Source organism: Nerophis ophidion, linkage group LG03, assembly GCF_033978795.1.
Source record: "Nerophis ophidion isolate RoL-2023_Sa linkage group LG03, RoL_Noph_v1.0, whole genome shotgun sequence".
NCBI lineage: Eukaryota > Metazoa > Chordata > Actinopteri > Syngnathiformes > Syngnathidae > Nerophis > Nerophis ophidion.
The window spans coordinates 76,173,944-76,195,254 of record NC_084613.1 but is presented as its reverse complement, the minus strand read 5'-3'; the positions used below and the strand labels follow the sequence as shown (position 1 = coordinate 76,195,254).

The 21,311-nt window shown below is 40.4% G+C and overlaps 1 protein-coding gene across 2 annotated transcripts in view; it reads left to right on the top strand.

The window, feature by feature from the left end:
• Positions 1 to 8,902: 8,902 nt before the first annotated feature.
• ddhd1a (DDHD domain containing 1a) overlaps positions 8,903 to 21,311 on the top strand; it is a 37,868-nt gene continuing 25,459 nt past the window's right edge. Inside the window, exon 1 of one of the 2 annotated variants that reach the window (XM_061896075.1) lies at positions 8,903 to 9,974. In XM_061896075.1, the coding sequence (XP_061752059.1) occupies positions 9,284 to 9,974 (691 nt within the window). In that variant the 5' untranslated portion in view covers positions 8,903 to 9,283. The remainder of the gene's footprint in view (positions 9,975 to 21,311) is intronic. The other variant, XM_061896076.1, reaches the window with a different exon arrangement.

The following is a 21,311-nucleotide window of genomic DNA, read 5'->3' as shown; positions in this document are numbered from 1 at the left end:
GTGTACTTGTTTAAAGAAATGTGTCATTGCAAAAGATGTAAACATAGCAGTAACATGTGGACACTGCAGCTATAGTGACCCCCTGAGGTCAAAAATGTGTTGGATTTTCTCCATGAATTAAGGGAAGATGTTTTAAAAAAAAAAAACGTTAAAACCTTCTGTATAGACATGACAATGATTTTCTTTAAGAAGGTGTTTGCTGCCATCTAGTGGATGAACATGTGTAGTGCAGTTGTAAACAATACATGGCCTTAGTGTTATGGGCCATCTACTTACACAGATGTCTGTTTATAACTTTAACAATAATTTAATTTACATTTCAATTATTTTATTGGCTATTTGATGATGATATAATCATTTTAACTCCCTTGTATACCCCCTGGTCTCAGACTAAGTCCCATTCCCCCCAGGCTGTTACTCCAATGTGTCATTTTAGGACAGGGGTAGGGAACCTATGGCTCTAGAGGCAGATGTGGCTCTTTTGATGACTGTACCTGGCTCTCAGATAAATCTTAGCTGACATTGCTTAACACAATGAGTAATGAATAATTCCGCTGGTAATCACGATGTTAAAAATAACGTTCAAAATATAAAACATTTTCATGCATTTTAATCCATCCATCCGTTTTCCTACCGCACCTGTTCAAGAAATAACAATGTTATTAAAAATAATTAAACTTATTATACTCTAAAAAATGTTGGTCTTACTTTAAAAATGCACGCATTTAGTTATATTCAGTGTTAAAAATATATGATATGGCTCTCACGGAAATACATATTTAAATATTTGGCTTTCATGGCTCTGTCAGCCAAAAGGGTTCCCGACCCCTGTTTTAGGAACTGGGCCAATACACATTTTGAGTAGTTTAATACATTCATCATCAGACTTATAGGTTAAAAAAAGGACATAAAATCTACGTTTATTTTGCGAGAGTTACATAGACCAGTGGTTCTCAACCTTTTTTCAGTGAAATTACCACTGTCAAATGTGAATGAATGAAATGAATGAATGAAATAAGTTTATTTCGGTCATATAATCAATCAAATCGATCAACCATTTTGTGTGATCAGTTTTACAGTACATGTTATATGTATACAATAATGCACATTTACACACGAAAGAAAAGAAAAAGAATGACCAAAAAAGGAATAGGCTGAAGCCAAAGTTTATATTTGCCTGTCCTATACCTTCACTGAAGATTAGATTGCCTGGAACATCAACATAAAAAATGTTTTTAAAAAAAATCAATGGGATGAAAGTAATTGTTACTATATTTTATAGTTTTCGATTATTTCACCTTTCAATGTATAACGGAATGTTAATATTTTTGTACAGGCAGAGTCTTTGACACGCTATATTATGCAGTTACACAATCTTAATATTATTATTATTATATTCTTACAGGAGGGGCTCACAACATACTGTATTGTCGGGAAAAATAACTGTACAAACAATAAAAATCTAAGAAAAAAATAACACAAAGACGTAATGTAATGAAAAAATGCTACGATTTTGATACTATTAGTATCAAAATTGCATTTGTCTTTGTTTCCTGTCAGCGCTCTTATTTTGTCCGTTTCCTGTTTGTCTCCGTGAGTGTTGTGTCTCCCCAGCTGTGGCTGATTGGCACCTGGCCAAACCTGGTGTCAATCAGCCAAAAATTATTTAAAGCTGCCTACTCCTCCCGTCAGTGCTGGATTTTTATCATCCCTACTTGTCAATGTCATCAATACTTATCGTTATAGCTGTGTCTACTTCTGTTCACTCTGCTCATGTCATAGTTCCTTCGTGTCACAGTAAGTGTTTTTGTTTCTAGTCCACAGTTAGCCTTTGTGCTAGTTATTGTTCATAGCCAAGTTTGTTCTCCGCCTTGTGCGCGCCTTTTTGTTTACCCTTTTGTTTGTTCTTGTTATACTGTTTAATTAAATCATGTTTACCTGCTCAATGCCTGCCGTCATCTCTGCATCTTGGGGTTCGTCACAAACTCAACCTGACAACTTTGTCATCCATAATACAAAGCTGGCGCAAATTGTTGTCTTCTAAGACAGGGGTGTCAAACTCAAATACAGAGTGGGCCAAAATTTAAAACCGAACCAAGCCGCAGGCCGAGGTTGAACAAATTAACCTTTTAATATCAATCAATCAATGTTTACTTATATAGCCCTAAATCACTAGTGTCTCAAAGGGCTGCACAAACCACTACAACATCCTCGGTAGGCCCACATAAGGGCAAGGAAAACTCACACCCAGTGGGACGTCGGTGACAATGATGACTATGAGAACCTTGGAGAGGAGGAAAGCCATGGATGTCGAGCGGGTCTAACATGATACTGTGAAAGTTCAATCCATAATAAATGATAAATGGGTTGTACTTGTATAGCGCTTTTCTACCTTCAAGGTACTCAAAGCGCTTTGACACTACTTCCACATTTACCCATTCACACACACATTCACACACTGATGGAGGGAGCTGCCATGCAAGGCGCCAACCAGCACCCATCAGGAGCAAGGGTGAAGTGTCTTGCTCAGGACACAACGGACGTGACGAGGTTGGTACTAGGTGGGATTTGAACCAGGGACGCTCGGGTTGCGCACGGCCATTCTCCCACTGCGCCACTGGATCCAACACAGTCGCAAGAGTCCAGTCCAAAGCGGATCCAACACAGCAGCGAGAGTCCCGTTCACAGCGGAGCCAGCAGGAAAACATCCCAAGCGGAGGCGGATCAGCAGCGCAGAGATGTCCCCAGCCGATACACAGGCGAGCAGTACATGGCCACCGGATCGGACCGGACCCCCTCCACAAGGGAGAGTGGGACATAGGAGAAAAAGAAAAGAAACGGCAGATCAACTGGTCTAAAAAGGAGTCTATTTAAAGGCTAGAGTATACAAATGAGTTTTAAGGTGAGACTTAAATGCTTCTACTGAGGTGGCATCTCGAACTTTTACCGGGAGGGCATTCCAGAGTACTGGAGCCCGAAATGAAAACGCTCTATAGCCCGCAGACTTTTTTTGGGCTTTGGGAATCACTAATAAGCCGGAGTCCTTTGAACGCAGATTTCTTGCCGGGACATATGGTACAATACAATCGGCAAGATAGGCTGGAGCTAGACCGTGTAGTATTTTATACGTAAGTAGTAAAACCTTAAAGTCACATCTTAAGTGCACAGGAAGCCAGTGCAGGTGAGCCAGTACAGGCGTAATGTGATCAAACTTTCTTGTCCTTGTCAAAAGTCTAGCAGCCGCATTTTGTACCAACTGTAATCTTTTAATGCTAGACATGGGGAGACCCGAAAATAATACGTTACAGTAGTCGAGGCGAGACGTAACAAACGCATGGATAATGATCTCAGCGTCTTTAGTGGACAGAATGGAGCGAATTTTAGCGATATTACGGAGATGAAAGAAGGCCGTTTTAGTAACGCTTTTAATGTGTGATAGGGACCCAAACAAGTTTTGCATTGAATATTGAACAAGCAAGGCTTATATAACTTTATAGTGACATGCAAAATCGAGTTTCAAATAATAGTAATAATTAAAAAATATCAATGGCATATCAAATAAAATTTAAATAAAAATTATTGATTGGCAACACTAAATTGGCCCTAGTGTGTGAATGTTGTCTGTCTATCTGTGTTGGCCCTGCAAAGAGGTGGCGACTTGTCCAGGGTGTGCCCCGCCTTACCCCCGATTGTAGCTGAGATAGGCGCCAGCGCCACCCGCGACCCCAAAAAGGGAATAAGCGGTAAAAAATGGATGGATGGATGGATGAATGCCTATTTTCGGCGGTGGGGTTGAGGTGGACGGGGTTTGGTGATAGCGGGGGGTGTATATTGTAGCGTCCCGGAAGAGTTAGTGCTGCAAGGTGTTCTGGGTATTGGTTCTGTTGTGTTTATGTTGTGTTACGGTGCAGATGTTCTCCCGAAATGTGTCATTCTTGTTTGGTGTGGGTTCACAGTGTGGCGCATATTTGTAACAGTGTTAAAGTTATTTATACGGCCACCCTCAGTGTGACATGTATGGCTGTTGACCAAGTATGCGTTGCATTCACTTGTGTGTGTGTGTGTATAAGCCGCATATATTATGTGACTTGCAGTTTGTATAGAGGAAAAGTGGACGTGGAGACAGGTTGTAGAGAACGCAAAAAGCAGTGCCTTTAAAGCCCACCCCAAATATTGTTGTCTGGGATGAAATTCGGGAGGAGCACTGAACTTCGGGAGTCTCCCGGGAAAATCGAGAGGGTCGGCAAGTAAGAGTGTTAGCGGTGAATGCGGGTCAACTCTAATGTCAATTTGATATTGCCTCAAGGGCCAAGTGAAATTACACGGCGGGCCAAATTTGGCCCGCAGGCCTGAGTTTGACACCCATGTTGTAAGATTTATAATAGGGGTTTTTTAAGCATTTTTTGTTTTTGTTTTTTTGTACAAAATATGAATGCAGCCGAGATAGGCTCCCGTGACCCCGAACGGGACAAGCGGTATAAAAATGGATGGATAGATGTAATATCAAAATACTTAGACTTTTGAGTGCGGTGGAAAAAAGTTTGGACACTTACAGTTATTATAAGCACCGACGCAGGTGGACTATTTTAGCAGTGAGTTAATGCTATCTTACGCTGCTATTGTCGACACACTTGCTAAAAGAAAATTCTAGATTATAATTAATGCATCTTTCACCTGGTAGTAGACAGAGGCTGGTCAACTTTCACATCACCCGAGGTAGAAAAAAAAACAAATTAAGAATCTAGTTGCTGAGAATTCTTTTTAACCCTTTGGGATGATTATGATTAATTCTTCATCTAAACGGCATTATGTAAGCGTCTCGTTGGTCGGCATCCCAGCAACAGTGGAACTACTACAGTAAATGTTTGTTTTATTATGGTTTAAAATTGTTAATTTGCATGATTAGCACCAAGCAATGCCGTTGATGCTATAGCGCAGTGGTTCTCAAATGGGGGTACGTGTCAACGTTCCCTCTAAGGCAGTGGTCTCCAACCACCTGGCCACCGATTGGTACCGGGCCACAGAATAATTTTTAATTCATTTTTATTTATTTTTATCTTTTTATTTTGTATTATTTAAATCAACATAAAAAACACAAGATACACTTATCTTATGAAGCGTTGACCGGTCCGCAGCTACAAAAAGGTTGGGGACTACTGCTCTAAGGTACGCGCCTGTGCAATTGCACACTGCTTACGCGTCCTCTGCGCACGGCAAATCTAGGCCGCGCACAATATCGGATAAAAAGATAAGCGCATAACAGTGTGCATGTCTGCCGTTGCTCACATGTGCGCCACTGAATGCTCAAGGAGTTTTGGCGTTTGCTGACACGTATGAAAAATTGGAGGGAAGATTGCTGGGGGTAGTTGAAAGTACCCTCAGCAATCTTTCCTCCAATTAAATATTCTGAAAATGGCAACAATTCAAAAATCCTTTTATAAATATATTTATTGGATAATACTTCAACAAAATAAGTAGGTTCATAAACTGTGAAAAGAAATGCAACAATGCAATATTCAGCGTTGACAGCTAGATTTTTTGTGGACATGTTCCATAAATATTGATTTTTATTAGAATTAAGTTCATGAATCCAGATGGATCTCTATTACAATCCGCAAAGAGGGCACTTTAAGTTGATGATTACTTCTATGTGCAGAAATATTTATTTATAATTGAATCACTTGTTTATTTTTCACACGTTAGTTATTTTTATATCTTTTTTTACAAATAGTTCAAGAAAGACCACTACAAATGAGCAATATTTTGCACTGTTATACAAATTAATAAATCAGAAACTGATGACATAGTGCTGTATTTTACTTCTTTATCTCTTTTTTTCAACCAAAAATGCTTTGCTCTGATTAGGGGGTACTTGAATTAAAAAAAAAACGTTCACAGGGGGTACATCGCTGAAAAAAGGTTGAGAACCACTGCTATAGCGTTTCAATTAAGCGACATCCGTTTTAGCACTCAGCTTCTAAAACTTATTCCTCATCCTCTTTGTGTTGGGGCTGAAAAATGGAACAAGACAAAATGACGCTTGGTTTTATGCCCCTTTTCTTCGCAAGGATTCTCAGTCATTCTTCATCTACAAACCCTAAAACCAGTGAAGTTGGCACGTTGTGTAAATTGTAAATAAAAACAGAATACATCCATCCATCCATCCATTTTCTACCGCTTATTCCCTTTCGGGGTCGCGGGGGGCGCTGGCGCCTATCTTAGCTACAATCGGGCGGAAGGCAGGGTACACCCTGGACAAGTCGCCTCCTCATCGCAGGGCCAACACAGATAGACAGACAACATTCACACTCACATTCACACACTAGGGCCAATTTAGTGTTACCAATCAACCTATCCCCAGGTGCATGTCTTTGGAGGTGGGAGGAAGCCGGAGTACCCGGAGGGAACCCACGCATTCACGGGGAGAACATGCAAACTCCACACAGAAAGATCCCGAGCCTGGATTTGAACCCAGGACTGCAGGAACTTCGTATTGTGAGGCAGACGCACTAACCCCTCTGCCACCGTGAAGCCCAAAACAACAGAATACAATGATTTGCAAATAATTTCCAACCTAGTTTTCGATTGAATAGACTGCAAAGACAAGATATTTAATATTCAAATTGGAAAACTTTATTTTTTGCAAATATTAGCTCATTTGGATTTTGATGCCTGCAACATGTTTTTAAAAAGCTGGCACAAGTGGCAAAAAAGACTGAGAAATTTGAGGAATGCTCATTAAACACTTATTTGGAACGTCCCACAGGGGAACAGGCCAATTGGGAACAGGTGGGTGCCATGATTGGGTATAAAAGCAGCTTCCATGAAATGCTCACTCATTCACAAACAAGGATTGGGTGAGGGTCACTACTTTGTGAACAAATGCGTGAGCAAATTGTCAACATTTCACAACAAGGAATTTTAGGGAATTTACCATCTACGGTTTGTAATATCATCAAGAGAATCTGGAGAAATCACTGAACGTAACATTAAATGCCCGTGACCTTGGATCCTTCAGGCGGTACTGCATCAAAAACCGACATCCGTGTGTAAAGGACATCACCACATAGGCTCAGGAACACTTCAGAAAACCACTGTCAGTAACAACAGTTTGTCGCTACATCTGTTGGTGCAAGTCAAAACTCTACCATGAAACACCCAGAAACGGGGCCAGCGAGCTCACCTAAGATGGACTGATGCAAAGTGGAAAAGTTTTCTGTGGTCTGACGAATCCACATTTCAAATTGTTTTTGTAAACTGTGGGTGTTGTGTCACCCGGAAAAAAGAGGAAAAGAACCATCTGGACTGTTCTAGGCGCAAAGTACATACGCCAGCATGAGGGATGTTATGGGGGTGTATTCGTGCACAAGGCATGGGTAAATGAATTTATTCAAACAAGTGAAGACCAAGTTTTTAAAATATTTTCTTGGATTTTCAAATTCTATTTGGGTTTTGTCTCTCTAGAATGAAAAATGCCGAGCAAAGCGAGACCAGCTTGCTAGTAAATAAATACAATTTCAAAAATAGAGGCAGCTCACTGGTAAGTGCTGCTATTTGAGCTATTTTTAGAACAGGCCAGCGGGCGACTCATCTGGTTCTGACGGGCTACCTGGTGCCCGCCGGCACCGCGATGGTGACCCCTGGATTAATGCGAAGGGCTACCAGTTTGATACACACTTAAGTGAATTGCCAGAAATAGCCAATTTGCTGAATTTACCTTTAACTCTATGTTATTATTAATAAAACTAGCTAATTTGAATCTTTTTGAAAAAATAAAAAAAATAATTTATGGAACATCATTAGTAATTTTTTCTGATTAATATTAATTAAAAAATTTGGATGACATGTTTTAAATCTGCAGGTTGTTAGAATATATAACAAATTGGACCAAGCTATATTACATATATACAAAGACTAATCATTATTTCTTCTAGATTTTCCAGAATTTTTTTTTTTAAGAAATTCAAAAGACTTTGAAATAAGAGTTAAATTGGATTCTACCGATTTTCTAGATTTGCCAGTTTTTTTTAAATGTAATCATGATAAGTTTGAAGAAATATTTCACAAATGTTCTTCGTCGAAAAAACAGAAGCTAAAATGAAGAATTATATAATTGGATTGAATTGAATTGTATTTATATAGCGCTTTTCTCTAGTGACTCAAAGCGCTTTACATAGTGAAACCCAATATCTAAGTTACATTTAAACCAGTGTGGGTGGCACTGGGAGCAGGTGGGTAAAGTGTCTTGCCCAAGGACGCAACGGCAGTGACTAGGATGGCGGAAGCGGGAATCGAACCTGCAACCCTCAAGTTGCTGACACAACCGCTCTACCAACCGAGCTATACAAATTAAAATGTATTTATTATTCTTTACAATAAAAAAGAATACATTTACTTGAACATTGATTTAAATTGTCAGGAAAGAAGAGGAAGTAATTTAAGAGGTAAAAAGGTATATGTGTTTAATAATCCTAAAATAATTTTTAAGGTTGTATTTTTTTCTCTAAAATTGTCTTTCGGAAAGTTATAAGAAGCAAAGTAAAACAAATAAATTCATTTATTCAAACAAGTGAAGACCAAGTTTTTAAAATATTTTCTTGGATTTTGTAATTCTATTTGAGTTTTGTCTTTCTTAGAATGAAACATGTCGAGCAAAGCGAGACCAGCTTGCTAGTAAATAAATACAATTTGAAAAATAGAGGCAGCTCACTGGTAAGTGCTGCTATTTGAGCTATTTTTAGAACAGGCCAGCGGAAGACTCATCTGGTTCTGACGGGCTACCTGGTGCCCGCGGGCACCGCGTTGGTGACCCCTGATCTAAAGAAAATCCGTGGATCCTTTGACGCCAACTGTCGGGTGAATGACGCCATAAAGCGTGTGCGTCGTACGTACGCGCTCTCGCCACACGAATGCGTCAACGTCAGCTGTCAACACCCGTGAACGCGCACACTCATTCTCTCCCTGGCTATGGAAGTGCGGGCTTTGACATCATATATTCCTGAAGAAACTCCCCCACGGACACCACGGCGTTTCGGGTGAAAGCGTTTTATTTTAAAGTGTTTTTATTTTATTTTTTTTGTTGGCTGATGGCGTGGGAGTTTAACACGAGTGCTACCAGCATGTTGGCCGGTTAGCTTCGGAGTTCTACCGGCTTCGTTAGCCCTGGCTAGGTAGTTAGCTTTCGGACCCTTCTAGAAGCTTCCTGGGGACTAAAATGTATTAATTGGAGAGCATAATGGCGTCTTGTTTTAAAGGTTGAAGCCAACGGGCGCGAAGGGTGGTGATGAACAATATTAGCTCCGTGACTTTACATAGCGATGCTGGTAAGTGTCCCCGAGTCGGGGTGACAGCGGCTGACAACAATAACAAAAAGTGGGACTCGGACATGAGCCCCATGGAGGACACCGTGCAGCCCGGGATGTCGTCGGTTCAACCCGGACTGGACGCGCCTCACCTGGACCTGAACCTGAACGAGGACGGGCTGCTGCTGGACTTCCCCCCGACTGCCCCGTTCATCGACGGCGACTCGGTGGAGTGCGGCAATGGCGACGCGGGGCTGGTGGTGGTGGGCCCGCTGTTCGAGAGGAGGAAGCGGTCTCGGTCCAACAGCTCCAGGCACCACTTCAGCGACGTGGTGGTGGAGCTGGGACCCGAGGAGGTGCGGTGGTTTTATAAGGAGGACAAGAAAACGTGGAAGCCCTTTGTGGGACACGACTCGCTGAACATTGAGCTGATGTTTCGGAAATACTGGGAGCTCAACCCCGGCGCCGACCGCGGCGATGCACCCGGGGAGGAGAATGGCGGAGTGCCGGTGGAGACGTGGACGGGCAGCGTGTCCCTGGAGACATCCAGCAACAGCATGGATGAGAGGGACCCTGGCAGCATTGGCTTCAACGTGGAGCCTGTTTGTGTGCGGGGAGGACTTTACGAGGTGGACGTCAAAGATCGAGAATGCTACCCCGTTTACTGGAGGCGTAAGTAGGGCTGGGTGATATGCCCATCCATCCATTTTCTACCGCGGTAGCCTATCTCAGCTGCATTCGGGCGGTAGGTGGGGTACACCCTGGACATGTCGCCATATCATTGCAGGCTTTGCGACATGGTCTTTATTAAAGGCCTAATGAAATTAGGTTTTTCTTATTTAAACGGGAATAGCATTTCGATTCTATGTGTCATACTTGATCATTTCGCGATATTGCCATATTTTTGCTGAAAGGATTTAGTAGAGAACATCCACGATAAAGTTCGCAACTGTCGGTGTTAAGAGAAAAGCCCTGCCTCTACCGGAAGTCGCAGACGATGACGTCACATGTTTGATGGCTCCTCACATATTCACATTGTTTTTAATGGGAGCCTCCAACAAAAAGTGCTATTCGGACCGAGAAAACGACAACTCCCCCATTAATTTGAGCGAGGATGAAAGATTCGTGTTTGAGGATATTGATAGCGACGGACTAGAAAAAAAACAAAACACGATTGCATTGGGACGGATTTTGATGTTTTTAGAGACATTTACTAGGATAATACTTGGGAATCCAAAACATATTTTAAAAACTTGGTCTTCACTTGTGTAAATACATTCATTTATTTGTTTTACGATTTTTAAACACATATACCTTTTTACCTTTTAAAGGCCTACTGAAATGAGATTTTCTTATTTAAACGGGAATAGCATTTCGATTCTATGTGTCATAGTTGATCATTTCGCGACATTGCCGTATTTTTGCTGAAAGGATTTAGTAGAGAACATCCACGATAAAGTTCGCAACTTTCGGTGCTAAGAGAAAAGCCCTGCCTCTACCGGAAGTCGCAGACGATGAAGTCACATGTTTGATGGCTCCTCACATGTTCACATTGTTTTTAATGGGAGCCTCCAACAAAAAGTGCTATTCGGACCGAGAAAACGACAATTCCCCCATTAATTTGAGCGAGGATGAAAGATTTGTGTTTGAGGATATTGATAGCGACGGACTAGAAAAAATAAAGAGTTTAAAAAAAAACGCGATTGCATCGGGACAGATTCCGATGTTTTTAGAGACATTTACTAGGATAATACTTGGAAATCCGCCAAAAATATTTTAAAAACTTGGTCTTCACTTGTGTAAATAAATTCATTTATTTGTTTTACTTTGCTTCTTATAACTTTCAATAAGACAATTTTAGAGAAAAAATACAACCTTAAAAATGATTTTAAGATTTTTAAACACATATACCTTTTTACCTTTTAAAGGCCTACTGAAATGAGATTTTCTTATTTAAAAGGGGATAGCAGGTCCATTCTTAGTGTCATACTTGATCATTTCGCGATATTGCCATATTTTTGCTGAAAGGATTTAGTAGAGAACATCCACGATAAAGTTCGCAACTTTCGGTGCTAAGAGAAAAGCCCTGCCTCTACCGGAAGTCGCAGACGATGACGTCACATGTTTGATGGCTCCTCACATATTCACATTGTTTTTAATGGTTAGCCTCCAACAAAAAGTGCTATTCGAACCGAGAAAACAACAATTTCCCCATTAATTTGAGCGAGGATGAAAGATTCGTGTTTGAGGATATTGATAGCGACAGACTAGAAAAAATAAAGAGTTAAAAAAAAAACGCGATTGCATCGGGAAGGATTCCGATGTTTTTATAGACATTTACTAGGATAATACTTGGAAATCCCAAAAAATATTTTAAAAACTTGGTCTTCACTTGTTTAAACAAATTCATTTATTTGTTTTACTTTGCTTCTTATAACTTTCAGAAAGACCATTTTAGAGAAAAAATACAACCTTAAAAATTATTTTAAGATTTTTAAACACATATACCTTTTTACCTTTTAAAGGCCTACTGAAATGAAATTTTCTTATTTACGGGGATAGCAGGTCCATTCTATGTGTCATACTTGATCATTTCGTGACATTGCCATATTTTTGCTGAAAGGATTTAGTAGAGAACATCCACGATAAAGTTCGCAACTGTCGGTGTTAAGAGAAAAGCCCTGCCTCTACCGGAAGTCGCAGACGATGACGTCGCAAGTGTGGGGGCTCGTCACATATTCACATTGTTTTTAATGGGAGCCACCAAAAAAAAGTGCTATGCGGACCAAGAAAACGACAATTTCCCCATTAATTTGAGCGAGGATGAAAGACCTGGACAAGTCGCCACCTCATCGCAGGCTGGGCGACATGGTCTTTATTAAAGGCCTACTGAAATGAGATTTTCTTATTTAAACGGGGATAGCAGGTCCATTCTATGTGTCATAGTTGATCATTTCGCGATATTGCCATATTTTTGCTGAAAGGATTTAGTAAAGAACATCCACGATAAAGTTCGCAGCTGTCGGTGTTAAGAGAAAAGCCCTGCCTCTACCGGAAGTCGCAGACGATGACGTCACATGTTTGATGGCTCCTCACATATTCACATTGTTTTTAATGGGAGCCTCCAACAAAAAGTGCTATTCGGACCGAGAAAACGACAATTTCCCCATTAATTTGAGCGAGGATGAAAGATTTATGTTCGAGGATATTGATAGCGACGGACTAGAAAAAATAAAAATAAAAAACGAGTAAAAAAAAAACGCGATTACAATGGGACGGATTCCGATGGTTTAAGAGACATTTACTAGGATAATACTTGAAAATCCCCAAAAATATTTTAAAAACTTGGTGTTCACTTGTTTAAATAAATTCATTCATTTGTTTTACTTTGCTTCTTATAACTTTCAGAAAGACAATTTTACAGAAAAAATACAACCTTAAAAATGATTTTAAGATTTTTAGACACATATACCTTTTTACCTTTTAAAGGCCTACTGAAATGAGATTTCCTTATTCAAACGGAGATAGCAGGTCCATTCTATGTGTCATACTTGATCATTTCGCGATATTGCCATATTTTTGCTGAAAGGATTTAGTAGAGAACATCCACGATAAAGTTTGCAACTTTCGGTGTTAAGAGAAAAGCCCTGCCTCTACCGGAAGTCGCAGATGATGACGTCGCAAGTGTGGGGGCTCCTCACATATTCACATTGTTTTTAATGGGAGCCTCCAACAAAAAGGGCTATTCGGACCGAGAAAACGACAATTTCTCCATTATTTTGAGCGAGGATGAAAGATTCGTGTTTGAGGATATTGATAGCAACGGACTAGAAAAAATAAAAAATTAGTTTAAAAAAAACGCGATTGCAATGGGATGGATTCCGATGTTTTTAGAGACATTTACTAGGATAATTCTGGGAAATCCTTTATCTTTCTATTGTGTTGCTAGTGTTTTAGTGAGTTAAATAGTACCTGATAGACGGAAGAGTGTCTCCACGGGTGTCTTGACGCGCAGTGTCTCAGGGGAGTCGATGGCAGCTATGGACGGCACAAGCTCAGCTTTTCTCCTGTAAAAACTGACTTTTTAACCACAATTTTCTCACCGAAACCTGCTGGTTGCCATTCGGTTGGGATCCATGTCTGATCCATAGTAAAGTTTCAGCTCCGAGAATTTTAAACAAGGAATCACCGTGTGTTTGTGTGGCTAAAGGCTAAAGCTTCCCAACTCCATCTTTCTACTGTGACTTCTCCAATATTAATTGAACAAATTGTAAAAGATTCAGCAACACAGATGTCCAAAAACTGTATAATTATGCCGTTAAAGCAGACGACATTTAGCTGTGTGTGTGCGTAGTGCTCATACTTTCTAAAAACGCGTGACGTCACGCGTACACGTCATCATTACGCGACATTTTCAAGACGAAGCTCCCGGGAAATTTAAAATTGTAATTTAGTAAACTAAAAAAGTCGTATTGGCATGTGTCGCAATGTTAATATTTCATCATTGATATATAAACTATCAGACTTCGTACTGGGTAGTAGTGGGTTTCAGTAGGCCTTTAATATCTCGATTTTTTTTTTGTCAGAGTTGGTTTGTGTCGACCCCCAAGATGCAGAGATGGAGGCAGGCTTTGAATAAGAAAACATCCATTTCTACCGCTTATTCCCTTTTGGGGTTGCGGGGGGCCCTGGTGCCTATCTCAGCTACAATCGTGCAGAAGGCGGGGTACACCCTGGACAAGTCGCAACCTCATCACAGGGCCAACACAGATAGACAGACAGCATTCACACTCACATTCACACACTAGGGCCAATTTAGTGTTGCCAATCAACCAATCCCCAGGTGCATGTCTTTGGAGGTGGGAGGAAGCCGGAGTACCCGGAGGGAACCCACGCATTCACAGGGAGAACATGCAAACTCCACACAGAAAGATCCCGAGCCCGGAATTGAACCCAAGACTACTCAGGACCTTCGTATTGTGAGGCAGACGCTCTAACCCCTCTGCCACCGTGAAGCCAATAATAAGAAATCATGATTTAATTCAAACTAAACAAGAGCAAACAAAAGGGGTACAACAAAAAGCACGCACGAGGCGGATGACAAACAAAAGGAGCTTAGCATGGAAGCTGGCAAAAACAAATGCTTAGCATGGAGGCTAGCATAAACGGAACAGGGAACAGACCTACTCGGTGGCCTAGTGGGTAGAGTGTCTGCCCTGAGATCGGTAGGTCGTGAGTGCAAATCCCGGCTGAGTCATACCAAAGACTATAAAATGGGACCCATTACCTCCCTGCTTGGCACTCAGCATTAAGAGTTGGAATTGCGGGTTGAATCACCAAAAAAATGATTCGCGGGCGCTGCTGGCCACTGCTCCTTCACCTCCCAGGGAGTGATAAAAAATGATGGGTCAAATGCATCACACACCTAGTGTGTGTGTGTGTGTGACAATCATTGGTACCTTAACTTTAACTTAAGAAGTCGTTACATGTTGTACAAAGACAAAAAAAAGGAAGCAGGGAACCAAAAACGGTAAACTACAAACATCTAACGAATTATAGCTTACCGCTATGCTGCAACGACGCGACAATACAATACAGAAGTGACATGCAATACGTGACAATAATCCAACACTGACTGGAGGAATAAAGCAGGTACAAAGAGGAGCGGGCTGATTGACACCAGGTGTGGCCAGGTGCCAATCAACGGCAGCTGAGGGGAAACAGCGCTCAGGGAGAAACACAGAAAACAGACAAAAATAAGAGCGCTGACAAGAAGCACTACACACACACAGAGGAAATAAAGACAAAGGGAAAAACTAAAACATAGACAAACTGTCAGGGGCAAGCCTGACATTTTTAGACCATATCGCGATGCACTATATATATCTCAATATTTTGCCTTAGCCTTGAATTAACACTTGATACATATAATCACATACATATAATACATTATTATTTTTTATATTAAAACATTTTTGTTCAAACTGCATTAATATATGCTCATTTTAAACTTTCATGCAGAGAAGGAAATCACAATTAAGTCAATTGATCGAAACTGTATTTATTAAAGTTATTAAGCAGTGGCACACACATTCATGTCATTTCCAAACAGAAAGTGCAAGATTGTCAGAGACATTTTAAAACAAACTATTAGTGCACTTCTGTGCATGATGTCACTAAGATGACATATCAAAAAAACACTTAAGTGCACTTTTTGTACAGAACGCCACTACAATAGTTAAAAACAAAAAAAGTGCACTTTTGTGCATGATTTTGTGGGCGTGTGGCACCGAATGGAGGTGTTGAAATGCGGAGTAAGCACTCTTCATTCTGTAGCAGGTGACTTTTCAAATGATGCTACATATTAGCAGTAATGCTACTTTTTGTACCAACGCTTTAGCGCCACACTTGACGAATTACGTTTTGTCTTTTTGACATATTCCCACTTCAAGCCAGACGATGGACCCCCTGCTGTTATGCTTGGGAATTAATTCTTCATTTGTTACCAGATTGGCACCTTCTTTCTCTCATATTACCACTCGCAAAACACCTAACGTTACCCATGCCGCTACCTCTCTGCTCCGCGAGGGCGCACACGTATGTGACCTATGACGTGACAGTATGTGACGTATGTAAGAAGGTGCGCTTGCTGTCTGTGAGAAGGGAGACACAATAAAGAGTGATAAAAGCCTGCAGTGTAATGCCTGCAGCTAAAAGCAACTGTGTGAGAACGTATACTCGAATATCATAATATAGTTATTTTCTATATCACACAGAGACAAACCCGCGATATATTGAGTATATCGATATTTATCGCCCAGATCTCGGCATAAGTATGCAGAAAACATCACAAATATATCCTCTTCTGCAATTTTGATCGTACAGTAAGCCAGCACAAACTACAGTGTCCATTAAACCAGGGGTGTCGAACTCGTTTTAGGCCCCGTTTACACTAAGTAAATCCCACCCAACCTTATCTGTGTCAACACACAACAATGCCAACGTTTAAGACCCCCTGCCCACCTCTGTGCACCGGCGCAACGCGACCTAATACGCATTCGCGGAAAATGCGTACGTCATAGTCACCTCCAGTGTTACTTTATGTGCAAGTGTTAAATTTAACTTATCTGAACAACATCCAGTGTTGTGGTATTTCAATTAACTGGAATCCAGTGTGCTGTGGGGCCATATTGTAGTGAATCACAGCTGAGCCATCATACATGAATCAAATCTTTATTAGACACGTAAATAATGTGATGAAGAACATTTTACATCAATCAAACTAGGGATCTAGATATCTGGTCAGGACACTTCTCACTCTTTTGTCCATTACTTGTTGGTGACTTTATATACTCTGGACCAGGGGCGCTCACACTTTTTCTGCAGGTGAGCTACTTTTCAATTGACCAAGTCGAGGAGATCTTCCTTATTACTATTTATAATTTATATTGATTTATTTATGAAAGAGACATTTTTGTTAACAAGTTAATGGTGTTTAATGATAATACAAGCATGTTTAACACACATAGATTCCTTTCTTTCATGAAGACAAGAATATAAGTTGGTGTATTTGATTCTGATGACTTGCATTGATTGGAATTAGACATTGGTGCTGATAACGTCCGCATTTTCAAATGGAGGAAAAAAAAGTCCTCCTTTCTGTCCAATACCACATGAAAGTGGTTGGATTTGGCATCTCATCTGTCCAACTTGCATACTCGTTTTTAAACACTTTGTTATGAGAGTAGCATATGTGTGTGGCCCTTTAATGTCTGGCAGCAGGTGAGTGACGTCAGTGAGTGTGTGGGTGGGCAAGCAAGTGAGAAAGCTGTCACTGAGGGCGGGGGAGAAATACATTGGCATCAAACTCCGTAGCTTGCTAGCTTGTGCACGCTAGCTTTCTGAGACTCTTATTTTGTTAGCACAGGCAGGATGAAACAGGTCTTTTATGGTGAAAACAGGAACTGTGCAGTCGGTCTTTAGAGTTTTGACAGTAGGTACGGAGTCTCTAGAAATAAAATGTGTTTCTCTGCGTCCGCCCTGTTAGTGATTTTTTTCTTAAATATGAGCTCGCAGCAGCCAGCGTCATCTCACAAGATCCTCGGGTGCCGAGAATGTCAAACAACTGACGAAAGTGAAGTCTTGGTATGATTGATGATTGCTCATTTTTATATCTATTTTTTAATGCCTGGCTTGAGATCGACGGACACACTCTCCGAGATCGACCAGTCGATCGCGATCGACGTAATGCCCACCCCTGCTCTGGACCTAGACATTGAGTCCGTGACATACATGGCGGACAATAACTGATACGGTCTGCTCTGCCAGTCCAAATGCATTCGCCTTTTTTCATAGTTTTTCCTTGACAGCCAGGTAATACAAAGCATTTTTTATCACATCGTAGGGAGCCCGCATTCTCGTTGACTTTGCTTCGACAAATGGACAAAGTTTTTTGCTAAGTATACTCACAGCTGACCTGGACATTGGAAAGTTCTCTTGCCATTTGAGAAGTGTTGTATCCCAAATAGCAGCAATCGCTTTCTCTTATGGCAGGGGTAGGCAACCTATGGCTCTAGAGCCAGATGTGGCTCTTTTGATGACTGCGTCTGGCTCTCGGATAAATCTGAGCTGACATTTGCTTAACACAATAAGTAATGAATAATTCCACTTGTAGTCACAGTGTTAAAAATACCGTTCAAAATATAAAACATTCTAATGCATTTTTAATCCATCCATCCGTTTTCTACCGCACCTGTTTAAGAAGTTGCGTTAATGGTAGGAAGTTATTTATTTACTATTGGTTAGTGTGGGGTTTGCCCTCCTGGGGGTTCTTCAGACCACCAAGCACCAACGTGAGAGCCTGTTTCAGGGTTACAATATTGTTTTATTTTTCAATAAGTCTCTCAGTTGCTTTCCAGCAATTGTCATTTTGTCTTTCGTCCTCGCTTGTGCTTTGGCTCCAGCTCCAACCCCGTCTCTCCTCCTGGCTGCTGCTTATAACCGAGCGGCAGGTGATTAGATAACAAGGCCCAGATGGGCCATCTACACACCTGTTGCTGATTTCGAGGCTGATCCTGGCAACACCCCGCCTCGATGCAGGCCGGCAGGCCACGCCCCCTCCACAGTTAGCTTCAGAATAACAATGTTATTACAAAAAATATTATTTGGCTCTTACAGAAATACATTTTAAAATATTTGGATTCTTGGCTCTCTCAGCCAAAAAGGTTCCCGACCCCTGTCTTAAGGTATTTATGTGTGATTTCCAAAAGCGTCTGTACAGACGGAAGGAAAAGCACTGCATGTCTGGATGACTCGCCTCCATATTTCCTGTGGTCAGAGCCGAGTTACAAAACCGCTTTATTATGAAGCTGGCTGTGGCGCGTTCTTTCTGACGTCACTTCCTGTGTGGGGCGCGGTCTCCGAACTTATTCTGTAAACTATCAATGGGTCCATGCAAAGCTAAGAGCCAGAGATTCAAGAAATACACGACGCACTAATGCGTGTAAAAAATTGTCGAAGGAGGGGGACCTTAAACGATTGTTTAGTACGGCTGAAACTGGGCTTGGGCTAAATAATTATTAGTTTAAGGCAGGGGTGTCAAACTCATTTTAGATTGGGGGCCACATGGAGAAAAATCTACTCCCAAGTGGGCCGGACTAGGAAAATTACAGCACAATAACTTGAAAATATAGACAAACATCAGATTGTTTTCTTTGTTTGAAAACAGAACAAGAGTGCACATTCTGAAAATGTAAAAATGATAATGTTTTCTTTTTTTTACACTTACATGTTGTGGTTAATAGTATTCTACCTTTATTTATGTTTTTTTAAACGATCGGAATTAATAAAATGGGACCCATTACCTCCCTGCCTGGCACTCAGCATCAAGAGTTGGAATTGGGGTTTAAATCACGAAAAATGATTCCCGGGCGGGGCACTGCTGCTACTGCTCCCCTCACCTCCCAGGGGCTGAACAAGGAGATGGGTCAAATGCAGAGTACAAATTTCACCACACCTAGTGTGTGTGTGTGTGACAATCATTGGTATTTTAACTTTAACTTTATGTGATCATGTTCATCAGTCAACTCATTGGTGTTAATTTTCAATCTACAAAGATTAAAAAAAAAATATCAAAATCAAATAACAGGATGTTTTTTATGTAGTTTGTTCATTTTCAATATTTTATATTTGTAGCTCATCTGCAAAGATACGAAGAATTGCCATTGCAACATCTAGTGGACACATTTAGAACAGCGGTATAATTCATTAAAAATTTTTGGCTCACTGTTTTACTTGGCAAACTCATCCAGCGGGCCGGATAAAACCTGTTTGCCGGCCTGATCTGGCCCGCGGGCCGTACGTTTGACACCCCTGGTTTAAGAGGTTATCCGGCCTTAGATTGGGGTCCACATGGAAAAAAATCTACTCCCAAGTGGGCCAGACTGGTAAAATCACGGCACGATAGCTTAAAAATAAAGACAACTTCAGATAGTTTTCTTTGTTTAAAAATAGAGCAAGCACATTCTGAAAATGTACTAGTAATAATAGTATGCTACCTTTTTTTGTCATTATTTATACTTTCTGAATAAATTATATGATAATGTTCATCAGTCAACTCATTGGTGTTAATTTTCAATCTATCAAGATAAAAAAATGTATATCAAAATTAAGTTACAGGATGTTATTTATGTAGTTTGATCATTTTCCTTAACTGGTGCACTCACATGGTGTGGTTTATTTGTTTTATATATGTATCATAATCTACAAATATACAAAGAATTGCTATTGCGACATCTAGCCGACACATTTAGAACAACAGTTTCTCTCATTCAAAAATTTTGGGTAATTTTTATACTTGGCGAACTCCTCCCACGGGCCGGGTAAACTAGGCGGTAAATTTGACGCCCCTGCATTAAAGAGTCCATTGCTCGGCTCCTGTTGGCTGCGCAGTTGAATAGAAAGTAAACAAACCCATACTTCAATATACAGTGTACCTTAAATTTTCCAAAAACAACATTGTGTACGTTTCTGCTCCTTTCTCCTGTTTAACAACAGATTTCCACTGGATGCGTAACAGCAACAAAATGTCGCCTGCATCTGCCATTCGACAATCCCCAACTGCCATTCTGTTGCAGTTTATTCTGTCCTTCCAGAGGAGCGGAAGCAAATAAACTTGGCGCTGCCATTTGAGATACACGTAATGGCTGCTGAACATCGACATCATAAAGCCTCAATCACTCCACAAACTAAATTAAACTAAAATGAAATAAAAGTACTCACTCCTGTGGAAATGCCTGACTTAATGGAAGGTTTGGAGACTGGTATGAGTTGTTTGTTGACAAGCTCCTCTCATCATTTTTGCACTATTGATTAGTAATTAGTAGGGGTCCCAGGGCTAAATCGATATACATCCAAATCATGATGCTTACTAATAGGCCTGGGACAAAAACAAATTTTGCTTGACGATAGATTGACCTACAAATGATTGCAGATAAACGATATTATCGCTATTGCTTTTTTGAAACCAAATAAACCATTGATTTAATGATAATATATAATACAAATGCATGTATATCCTTTCAAGTGCAATAAACTTGTATTTGTTGTGTATTTTAACATTGTAATTGAAAATAAAACGTTTAAAGCTCCAAGTTAAATTAAACAAACAAATAATCAAATATACTTTGTCTGTTAGCAAAATTTTGCACTTGTATAATAAAATTGATTAATTATTAATGAATTAATAAAATATCATAAAGAAGGGAAGGGGGTTCAATTATACACAATCATAACAATAAATACAATAAATAAAGTATAGACAAACAAAGTTGCTCTTCAATGATAAACATGTAGGCAGAATTGATTAACGTGGACCCCGACTTAAACAAGTTGAAAAACTTATTCGGGTGTTACCATTTAGTGGTCATTTGTACGGAATATGTACTGAACTGTGCAATCTACTAATAAAAGTATCAATCAATCAATCAAAGTCGAGTTGTATATTACTTA